The sequence below is a fragment of the Cibotium barometz genome, chromosome 47 (genome assembly GCF_041138505.1).
Source record: "Cibotium barometz isolate CiBa-2024 chromosome 47, ASM4113850v1, whole genome shotgun sequence".
NCBI lineage: Eukaryota > Viridiplantae > Streptophyta > Polypodiopsida > Cyatheales > Cibotiaceae > Cibotium > Cibotium barometz.
This window is the reverse complement of record NC_141092.1, coordinates 35,734,547-35,745,210: the sequence shown is the minus strand read 5'-3', so window position 1 is coordinate 35,745,210 and position 10,664 is coordinate 35,734,547. Positions and strand designations below refer to the sequence as shown.

The 10,664-nt window shown below is 38.8% G+C and overlaps 1 protein-coding gene across 1 annotated transcript; it reads right to left on the bottom strand.

Moving 5' to 3' along the window:
• Positions 1 to 3,487: 3,487 nt before the first annotated feature.
• On the bottom strand, positions 3,488 to 6,212 carry LOC147611632 (wall-associated receptor kinase-like 8). The gene is made up of 5 exons (XM_086784935.1): positions 5,365 to 6,212; positions 5,249 to 5,320; positions 4,774 to 4,956; positions 4,062 to 4,492; positions 3,488 to 4,024 (listed from the first exon to the last, which is right to left on the bottom strand). Exons 1-5 carry the CDS (start codon positions 6,185 to 6,187, stop codon positions 3,488 to 3,490), a joined length of 2,046 nt encoding a protein of 681 aa, XP_086641061.1. The 5' UTR covers positions 6,188 to 6,212.
• Positions 6,213 to 10,664: the final 4,452 nt, after the last annotated feature.

Genomic DNA, 10,664 nt, shown 5'->3' with positions numbered 1-10,664 from the left:
CAGATACCCTGCCAACTGCAATGCAGGCATCTCTACCTCCTCATCCGAATCCTCATCGCGCCGATGAGGAACGCAAAAGTGGCGAGCCATGAGAGGAACCTAGTTCCTAAATTGCCCTTTCTCCCCAACCTCTTCACCTCCTACTTATTGAAGGTACAGTAAGCTCCTGCGGGGATGCAGATGTCGATGAAGCGAAAAAAAGATATTGTTCTCTGTACAAGATCACTTGCGCTTTGAGATACAAACATTGCCTCTCCAATGGATGCATGCATAGCATAGAAAACTCCAGTGAGGCTTTGGAGTGGTTGTTCCTCACAACATAATTAGAGGGAAAAATATTTGCAGAGAGACATAAGAAAATGGAGGATCATAGGAAAATTTGAAACAAAAAATCCAATATCAGCATGTTGTTAAAGCTGTGGTTATATGTTACACTGACAATTTGAAGGAAACCTTGGTCATTGGCCTTAAATATACAGGTCTCCAAGGGTATACACATGTTGCACTATGGCAACCAATCCTTCCTTCTTAGTATGCTTGAAGCATTGTAGCCACCCCTTCCAATGATGTAGCATATTCACCAATTGATGCACTCGATGTGGTCCCTTAGAGCTTGGCTGCATGTAGACCCAAGCCCCAACCCTGAATCTTTTTGGAGCCCAAACTCCATTCTTATCTCTTGTGTTATGTAGCACAAGCTCTTCCACCTTCTCCCTAGGTCTTCTCACATTACTGGAAGAGGCCATGGTGGTAAGAAAAGAGAAGAAGGGAAAAGAAAAGCTTGTTTTACAACAGAGGAGTGGAGAGGAGAGAAAGTTTAGGGTTTTCAGTGCAGCAATGGAAAGCTTAAAAGAGGGTTAGAGTTTGAGAATAGGCTTCCTGAACCTAGAGTAAACTAAAGAGGGATGGAGTTTCTGCAGCAGCAATAGAGAGAGGGAGCTTGAGAGGGAGGGAGCTTGAGAGGGAGGGAGATTGAGAGGGAGGGAGCTTGAGAGGCAGCAATGGAGAGCTTAGAAAAGGAAGAAAGAGGGAGAGGGAGCTTGAGACTGAGGGAGCTTGATAAGGAGGGAGAGCTTGAGAGGTATGGAGTTTCTGCAGCAATGGAGCTTAGAAGAGGAAGACAGAGGTTCAAAATGAGCAAGTTTCCAAACCTAGAGTATGTTGGGGGGAAGTTTGAGAGGGAAAACACACTTTTGGGAAAAGTTTGAAAATTTTCAATTTTTAGGGTTTTTAATCTGCGCGATTCTAGGTGGGGGACCTCTAAATTTGGGCCCAGGAGATAGGGGGACAAGAGTAGTAATTAGGCCCCATTAGCAAACCAAAGCATAGGCCCCCTCCTAGGGTCACAAAGAAGTCAAAAATGTGCACCCAGCCCTCTTCCTATTGGTCCATTCCTAATCAAAAGTTAATCCAAGAGGCCCTCTTTGGGTCCAAAAAATTCCTAATGGTCTAGTATTACTGTGTTTAGTTTGAGACAATCTTAAACAAGTGGTGTAACACACATTGCTCACATAGGGGTTTCAAAGTGTTGACAACTGGCTGCTAGAGATGAGGTGTTTCAAACAGGGCAATCTATTATTTTGTGTGGTCCACAATAGTAAAAGTAGTAGAGTTATAGTCTTGTCACGTCTTTAACAATTTCTACCCCTTTTTTGTTCTCAATCTGGGCCAAGGCCACTAGACTTTCTAATGTGAGTTCTTGTATTTGCAAGATTCGAGGGTTCTATGTCTCGTGATGATTCATTTATATAGTATTCTTTACTTAAAGTTATTGCGAATATGTTGAGTCTAAAATATGTTTCTAAACCATACCAAGGGTCACAATCTATAAAATGGTTATAAAAACTTCAAGTTATCATGGTAGGGGGTTATGAGAAACATTAGGTTGAAACAAATAGTATAGTTGGTGAAACACCACCATAAAAGCTGCAAAAGTATGATAATTTTGTGTTTGTGTGTGAAGATAAGATTATGCACAACAATTCATCACCATGAGTGATTAGGAACTTAAATCAAAGATGACATTGAGATATTCCTAGTATAGAACATGTTTCCATTTACAAGAACTTTCATAACAAAAGAAAAAATGCCCCAATGTAGGAAAAAGTATCACTCACTTCCTCTCGTTGTTTATCTTTTTATTTATTTGGCCTCCCATGGACATTAAAATCAACCAATAAATTAATCTATCTATCTATCTACCTCTCACACACTCACATATATGCAACATAAATAAAATAAAATAAAACTTGGTATAATTATCTCCCCCTATTACCTAATCGAAATATGAAGAAACTCTATTGAATTCCATTTCTCAATGGCCTCATTTTAAACCGGTGGACATGTTGGGGGACACGAAGTCTTTGTTTTATTGTTTCTTTTCCATATGTTTGGCAAAGAGACTTATATGAGAAGGACAAAAAACAACAATAGGTCTCTATTGTAGTCGCCTTGACGAATTGGATAGGCATTTATCAGAGGCTATGGGATGTACCCAATCATCCATAGTGTAGTTGTTACTAAACTCTTCGTTTCGTGATCCCGATTCGAACCAACATTACTCATCACAAATATGCAGTAAGCCAGTCCAACATTATTCATCACAAATATGTGGCAAGCCAATCCATAGCAATATATCTTGGTCCTCCTTTTGCAATGTTAGCCCTAAATAGACGTGCATGATGGTCTTGACAACCTCGCCCCCGCAATGTGCATGAGGAGGCATGTCCAAACCCAAGGTGCCTCTCTAGGAAGTAAACAAACTCCATAAACATCTAGTTTTCCCAAATCCATTGTTATTAGTAATGGTGTGCCCATCGTATCTAGCTCTGATGTCTTGCAAGGTGCACATTGGATACAAAACTAGTGCTAGAGAAAACCATACAATCTTTTAGCAATCTTTTGTGTTTAGAAGAATGTTCACTAGTAGTAGTGTGATAATAATTTCTCTTAGGGTGGTCACTATGTAGAAACAAAACATGTTGCACGTGCGTTCAAGTGTAATTACAAAACCCCATATTTACATATTTTTAAAACCTAGATACACCCCTTCTGTAAATACGTAAATATTTTTGAAATACTTACATATTTTTAAAACCTAGATACCCTTATGCAAATTTTATGATGATGATAAAAGAACTATGGTATCAAATTCTCCACATTTTAAATTGGAAACTCCCTTATTTCCATAATTCCACATAAGACTAAAACCTATTATTTTGAACCAGTTCACAACTCACATGTTGTGTTATGCATTTTTGAGTGACCCTCTGGGGTAATTTCTATTTTAGAAGCAAACGTGCATGCTCAAAGAGAGAAAAGGCGCAACATAATGGTAAGTTGGTTTTTTTTGCGGGACCATAATGGTAAGTTGGTTTTTCTTACACTTTTGAGTATTGACATCGTGTGCACGATCAACATTCTAGAAAAATAACATGTCCCTTCTAAAAAAAAGATTTCATGGTGAGAGGACATTTGAAAAAAGCGATCATAATATATACATTATCCCACTTTTATTTAGTGAGATATAAAAGGGACAGTGAGAAGTAGGTTGTCTACGGACGTAGTATTGAGCATTTTCGGCCACAACAGCGCCAGCATCATAGATGTCTTTGGAAAAAGGGAGGAGCGGTAAAACCTCGTCATCGTCCTCGTCAGCATGCTGCAAGGACCGAGTGACACGTCGGAGCTCGTCTGCCACGTGGCTCATGGAGGGCCGTTCAGCACCACGTAAGGCGAGACAGCGGTGAGCGAGGGTGGCGACAGCCATGACGGAGGAGCGAGTGCGCCAGGAAGCATCACTCGGTAGGGTGGAGGGGTGCTCGATGCGAGGGTCAATTAGCTCTGCGCCCCTGCCTTCTTGCATGCGATTGATGAAGAGGAGGGCAAGGTTGGCGAAGCGGGGCTCGCGGGTGCGGTTGTCAACGGGCTTGAGGCCAGTGACGAGCTCCACGAGCATGACGCCGAGGCTGTACACATCACTCTTGTCGGTGAGCTGGAGCGTCTGAAAATACCCGATGGTGCCCTGCAGCTGCCGCCTGTGACTCCAAGTTTTCCGCCACATTGCCATTCGACACGTACTCATAAACAAGCAGAGGCGTCGCCGTCTCCAAACAGCAGCCCAGCAGCCTCACGATATGCCTGTGATTTATCTGCATCAATATGGCCATCTCATTCAAAAATTGCTCATTATTTCCATCTCGGCCCCTATTTGCCTTCTTTATCGCCACCACCCTCCCACCTTCAAGCGTTCCTTTGAAGACCGTCCCAAAACCTCCCACCCCTAGCTTCATCTGATCTGAATAGTTGTTTGTAGCCGCTTTCAGCTCCTCTGCACTGAATAGCTTTGTTGTCTCTCTGCCCCCTGCGGCTCCTATATAAGCTTGTAGCTGTAGGCCACCATTCTGCATGAAATACTTCCTTCTTGTCCTATGCCTCCACCATATTGCAAGGAAGATAAAACTGCCCATCAACAAGGCCAACCCCAAGATGGCTATTCAAAAACAAAAGGCAAAAGAAGGAAAAGAAATCAGATCAAGTCTGTTTCGTGGGTGTGTGTGTGAGAGAGAGATAAATATTTCATTATTTTATGGCACAAAAGGTAAAATTTTTAACTTTAATGTAAACATTCAGCAATACACTAATCGTTAACCTTGGGGAAAAGTGGCAGCATTCAAGATATCAAGCTTTCTCTAGTCTTAGACCCTTGAAAAAATTCATACAATTCTAAGCTTTAAGCTTAGGAAAGAGCAAGGTGTCTCCCAAGCTACTTACCACCACTAATGGCAAAAGCATTTCTCAAGGAGGGTGAAAATCTGCAACCAGATCCATTTCTGTGGCCGTCTCCCACATAGAACCGAGAATTGCACTTGCATGTGTAGCTCCCATCTGAGTTATGACATGTTGTAGTTCTCAGAATGCAATCATTGTTTGAAGGATCTGAGCATTCATCAATATCTGAAACAGTATACAAAACGTGCGAGTTAACACAAGCGGAAGAAACTGACGTAAAATTAATCAATGGCAATCAATATATTAGCTTGATTGATATGCAAATAGGTGATAAGGGGTTTGCTTAGAAAGCCTTTCATCTGTGAACAAAGAATGTATCCATGACCTTTCAAGGAGATGAGATTCACAGATAAGCATATTTGGAAATGCCCTTATCTATATGATGCCTACGTCTGAATTTAAAAAAAACTCATAATCCCTCAAGCAAAATTGGCAACAATGAGCAAGAAATACATACCCTCACAGCCGGATCCCTTTGCATAGCCATCACCCTTATATCCAGAAGCACAAGAACACAGATATCCAGGGACTCCACCACATTAATGACATTTGAGTGGTTGGAGCAAGCATTACCAAAACTCTTGCTGGTATTTTGATTTGAAGGCAATGCCCACTTAAGCTTTAAGCGGTAAGACTCATTATCAAAGTCTGTGAAATCCGGATAGAAAAGGGTGGCAAAGTATTTAGAGCAGGAGCTATCTGCAGTAATGGTGTCATTTGAGAAGAGCGAGCTAGACTGTACTATGTAGTAAGCAATGCGGGAGGATGAGTTTGTGGGCAAGCTGGAGACACAGCACGTCCTACCGCCACATTTCGGATTGTTATCGTCTCGCGGGCACAACACAAAGCAACCACCCACATCAACATTAGAGTAATCATGAGTTGCTTCCTCGGAAGAGTTCTGTTGCGAGCTGCTATCTGCATAATTGCCAGTAAGAAGCACGGCACCCGTCGTGCAACCGAAGCTTCCGAACTTGTTATCATCTGATATGAAATATGGGGCCGGGAAGGATGGAAGAGCTATACTCGATGAATTAGCTCCTGCAAGTCCACATGTTTTATTTTCTATTGCCGGAACTGCTCTCAAGCTGGTGATATCAACAATGAGGCTATCCTTGAGGATTTCTATCACTTGGAGCTGGGCGAGATTGTCATTTTCTGTTGTGTTGCGGACGATAAACAGCTTCTCTGAACTGCAGTTGAGCTCAAAATAGGAGGAGTCGAAGGAGGGGCATGCAAGAGAGCTTGCGCTTGTTAGCTTAAAAGGGTAGCCAACTGTGACATTGCCACATTTCTGGTTTGGGCATTGCGACTGAGAGGATGCCAAAGGACAAGATGTAAGAGAAATTACTACGATTATGATTAATATCATAGGATTAGAGAGGATGAGCAGCATTTTTGTCAAGCCAAGGGGCTGCGAAGGCAGCAGGAGAGATGGCCAATATATTGGCTTCCTTTCAAGCGGGGCTTCACAACCGTCCGCCCGGGGACTGGATGGTACACAAGTCCGCCAAGGGCTGTCCGCCACAGGCAATTCACACAAGCGGACGGACACACCGTCTTTTTTTTTGGTACACACCCTGGGCCCACTCAAGTGGGTGGAGCCGATTTCCTCTTCCAACAATTAGTGCCGATTTCCCCTTCCAACAATTAGCCAATTATCATGGTCGGGCAAGGGCCACGGACCATCGGGCAAGAGCCACGAATTAGGCATCCCCCATGACCACCGCGATGAGTCGAGCGCTGGAACAGCAGAGGGGTCTCGTATGGATCCTCCTATCTCGGGTGATCCACCACCCGAGGAGGAGGAGTCACTCGAGTGTTCAAGGGGCAAGAGCCCGAGCAACCAAACACATCAAGCGAGCATAGGTGTCCCTTTATAACATGAGAGAGCCTTAGTGGGACTTGAACTCGTAACCTAGAGGTTACAAGTCACAAGCTTGACCACTACACTAACTCAGTTGGGACGGACACACCGTCTTTTAGTGTAATTTTCACAGTTTAACAGTTTAAAATTGAAAAAAAATTGGTTATAATTTTATTTAATATGAGTTTAAATATTTAATTTTTTTAAAATTTTAGTTATAAAACGGATTAATCTATGCACTTTTTTTTAAAATAAAAATCAGTTGGGCTTGAAAGTCATTTCTTTTAGAAAAAAAGTTTATTTGTAACACTGGTTCGATACGCAGTAAGAACGATCTTTTGGTGGGTCCTACCTTTTGTGCCTCCTGCAAAATTTAGAAAAAGTGTGAACTTGGTCAAATAATATTAAGTTTTCACTCTTGAAAACTTTTTACACACCACTTTTGTACAAGAATCTCGATGGATGCGCCAACCCTAAGACAGAGATTTCTCTCCTTATTTTTTTAAGTTTATTTATTAAAATTTAAAAAAACAGGGAAAAAAACGAAAGGGGAAGCGAAAAAAACAAATAATATAATAAATCAGGACAGGATAATAGTGCAGGCTCGACTCATCTTGCTTTGAAGTTATCAACGAAAGCGAAGTTGCTTGCGTCGGGTAGGAGATCGTGCGATTGTGGGTTGACTCACGCAAAGAGCTCTAGAGAGAGAGAGAGACACGATGGGAAAGGCGTTCGGAGGAGGGAGAGAGGGGACGGGAGAGAGAAATGGACCAGCACACAAGTGCTTTTTCAAATTTTTACTATTTTTTCTTTATATAAAAAAAACCATAAAATCTTTCTTTTTTCTCTTTCAACATTAAAAAAAAAGCTTTTAACACCCTCCCTCCCCCCCCCTTTTCTTCTCTCTGTTTTGCTTTTCAAAGAACAAGAAGAAGAAGCGCTCTCTCTCTTGCTTTTGAGAAAAGAGAAGAATCTCTCTCTCTCTCTTCAAAAAAAAGAAGAAGTTTTAATAAATATTTTTGTCTCTCTCCATTTTTCTCTCAGCGTCAAGAAAAAAAAAAACTTTTTTTTAAACCAATCCAAACACCTTATTCTCCGAATTTCAATCAGTTCTCAAAGACTAAAAAAATCTTTAGTCGGTTTTTAAAGACTACAAAACTACAAATATTTTTAGTCTTAAAACGTCAGAAAAAAACTGTCTTTTATTGTAATTTTTATAGTTCAAATTGAAAAAAATTATTTATAATTTTATTTAGCATGAGTTTGAAGATTCAATTTTTTGAAGTTTTAGTTATAAAACGGATTAATCAATGCATTTTTTTCAATAAAAATCGCTTGGGCTTGAAGGTCATTTTTTTTCATTGGTTAGAAAAAAAGTTTATTTCTGACACTGGTTCGATACCAATAAGAACCAAGGATTTCACTGACGTAAATGAGAACATGTGAACATGTTAATAACTTATGTTAATAACATAAAAAATCTTGTGATCACATGTTATATTCACAAAGCTTTCACAAGGGCCTAAAAAAATTATCTTTATCGGGCATAAAAAATCTTCTTAGGTGGCCACTGACCTGCTATTATGTGAAGATGGTAACATGAGAACATGTAAATAGCTTATTCCCATGTGTAGCCAAGCTTTTAAGGGGTTCCCAAATGGCCAGTGACCTGTTATTTTGTGAACGGTAACATGAGAACATGTGAATAACTTGTTCACATGTGTTATTATCACAAAAAATCTTGTGATCACGTGAATATTAAATCCATGATAAGAACGTAAGAACGATCTTTTGGTGGGTCCTACCTTTGTATGCAGCGTGCAAAATTTTGAAAAACACATCAGTGACTTGTATCTAGTTCCACTTTCAACATGTGAACTTGGTCAAACGATATTAAGTTTTCTCTCTTGAAAACTTTTTACACACCACTTTTGTACAAGAATCCAAACACCTCATTCTCCGAATTTCAATCAGTTCTCAAAGACTAAAAAAATCTTTAGTCGGTTTTCAAAGGCTACAAATATTTTTAGTCTGTTTTCAAAAACTACAAATATTTTTAGTCTTTAGTCGGTTTACAGTTCAAATTGAAAAAAATTGGTTATAATTTTATTTAGCATGAGTTTGAAGATTCAATTTTTTGAAGTTTTAGTTATAAAACGGATTAATCAATGCATTTTTTTCAATAAAAATCGCTTGGGCTTGAAGGTCATTATTTTTTCATTGGTTAGAAAAAAAGTTTATTTCTGACATTGGTTCGATACCCAATAAGAACGTAAGAACGATCTTTTGGTGGGTCCTACCTTTGTATGCAGCGTGCAAAATTTTGAAAAACACATCAGTGACTTGTATCTAGTTCCACTTTCAACGTGTGAACTTGGTCAAATGATATTAAGTTTTCTCTCTTGAAAACTTTTTACACACCACTTTTGTAGAAGAATCCAAACACCTCGTTCTCCGAATTTCAATCAGTTCTCAAAGAGTAAAAAAATCCTTAGTCGGTTTTCAACAAAGGCTACAAATATTTCGTCTTTAGTCGGTTTTCAAAGACTACAAAAGTCTTTGGTTGGTTTTCAAAAGACTACTAAACAGAACGTGTCCATAATTTTGCTATTGTGGGTAGAACATAGAGGATCGAAAGGGTTGATACGTCAGGAAAAACCGTCTTTTAGTGTAATTTTTACAGTTCAAATTGAAAAAAATTGGTTATAATTTTATTTAGCATGAGTTTGAAGATTCAATTTTTTGAAGTTTTAGTTATAAAACGGATTAATCAATGCATTTTTTTCAATAAAAATCGCTTGGGCTTGAAGGTCATTTTTTTTTCATTGGTTAGAAAAAAAGTTTATTTTTGACACTGGTTCAATACCAAATAAGAATGTAAGAACGATCTTTTGGTGGGTCCCACCTTTGTATGCAACGTGCAAAATTTTGAAAAACACATCAGTGACGTGTATCTAGCTCCACTTTCAACGTGTGAACTTGGTTAAATGATATTAAGTTTTCTCTCTTGAAAACTTTTTCCACACCACTTTTGTACAAGAATCCAAACACCTCATTCTCCGAATTTCAATCAGTTCTCAAAGACTAAAAAAATCTTTAGTCGGTTTTCAAAGGCTACAAATATTTTTAGTCTGTTTTCAAAAACTACAAATATTTTATCTTTAGTCGGTTTTCAAAGACTACAAAAGTCTTTGGTTGGTTTTCAAAAGACTACTAAACAGAACGTGTCCATAATTTTGCTATTGTGGGTAGAACATGGAGGGTCGAAAGGGTTGATACAACGTCAGGAAAAATCGTCTTTTAGTGTAATTTTTACAGTTCAAATTGAAGAAAATTGGTTATAATTTTATTTAGCATGAGTTTGAAGATTCAAATTTTTGAAGTTTTATTTATAAAACTTTTCAAAAGACTACTAAACAGAATGTGTCCATAATTTTGCTATTGTGGGTAGAACATGGAGGGTCGAAAGGGTTGATACAACGTCAGGAAAAAACCGTCTTTTAGTGTAATTTTTATAGTTCAAATTGAAAAAAATTGGTTATAATTTTATTTAGCATGAGTTTGAAGATTCAATTTTTTGAAGTTTTAGTTATAAAACGGATTAATCAATGCATTTTTTTCAATAAAAATCGCTTGGGCTTGAAGGTCATTATTTTTTCATTGGTTCGAAAAAAAGTTTATTTCTGACATTGGTTCGATACCCAAAGAAATAACTTTTAGTAGTAAGTCGATATGTCAATGAAATGGTGTCATATTACATTATGGATGACTTATGTGTGAAAATAAATTAGAATCACTATAAGGAAATTAGATTATCATAATCTTGTTAGATGTCCCAAATTGCTTTGTAGTAACTTTCTCAAGGGTGTCAAAAAAATGGTGTCATATTACATTATGGAGAACTTAGGTATGAAAATAAATCAGAATCACTTCAAGGCAATTAGATGGTCACAATCTTGTTGGGAGTCCCAAATCTCTTTGTAGTGACTTTCTCAAGGGTGTCAAA

Bases quoted from the DNA above. Each gene is read 5' to 3' on its own strand.
- LOC147611632 (XM_086784935.1), bottom strand. From the start codon at position 6,187: ATGCTGCTCATCCTCTCTAATCCTATGATATTAATCATAATCGTAGTA. The intron at 4,493-4,773 runs GTAAGTAGCTTG...GTTTTTGAATAG, and splicing joins TGCTTTTGCCATTAGTGGTG to CCATCTTGGGGTTGGCCTTG. The intron at 4,025-4,061 runs GTGGCGGAAAAC...CGGCAGCTGCAG, and splicing joins AGTACGTGTCGAATGGCAAT to GGCACCATCGGGTATTTTCA.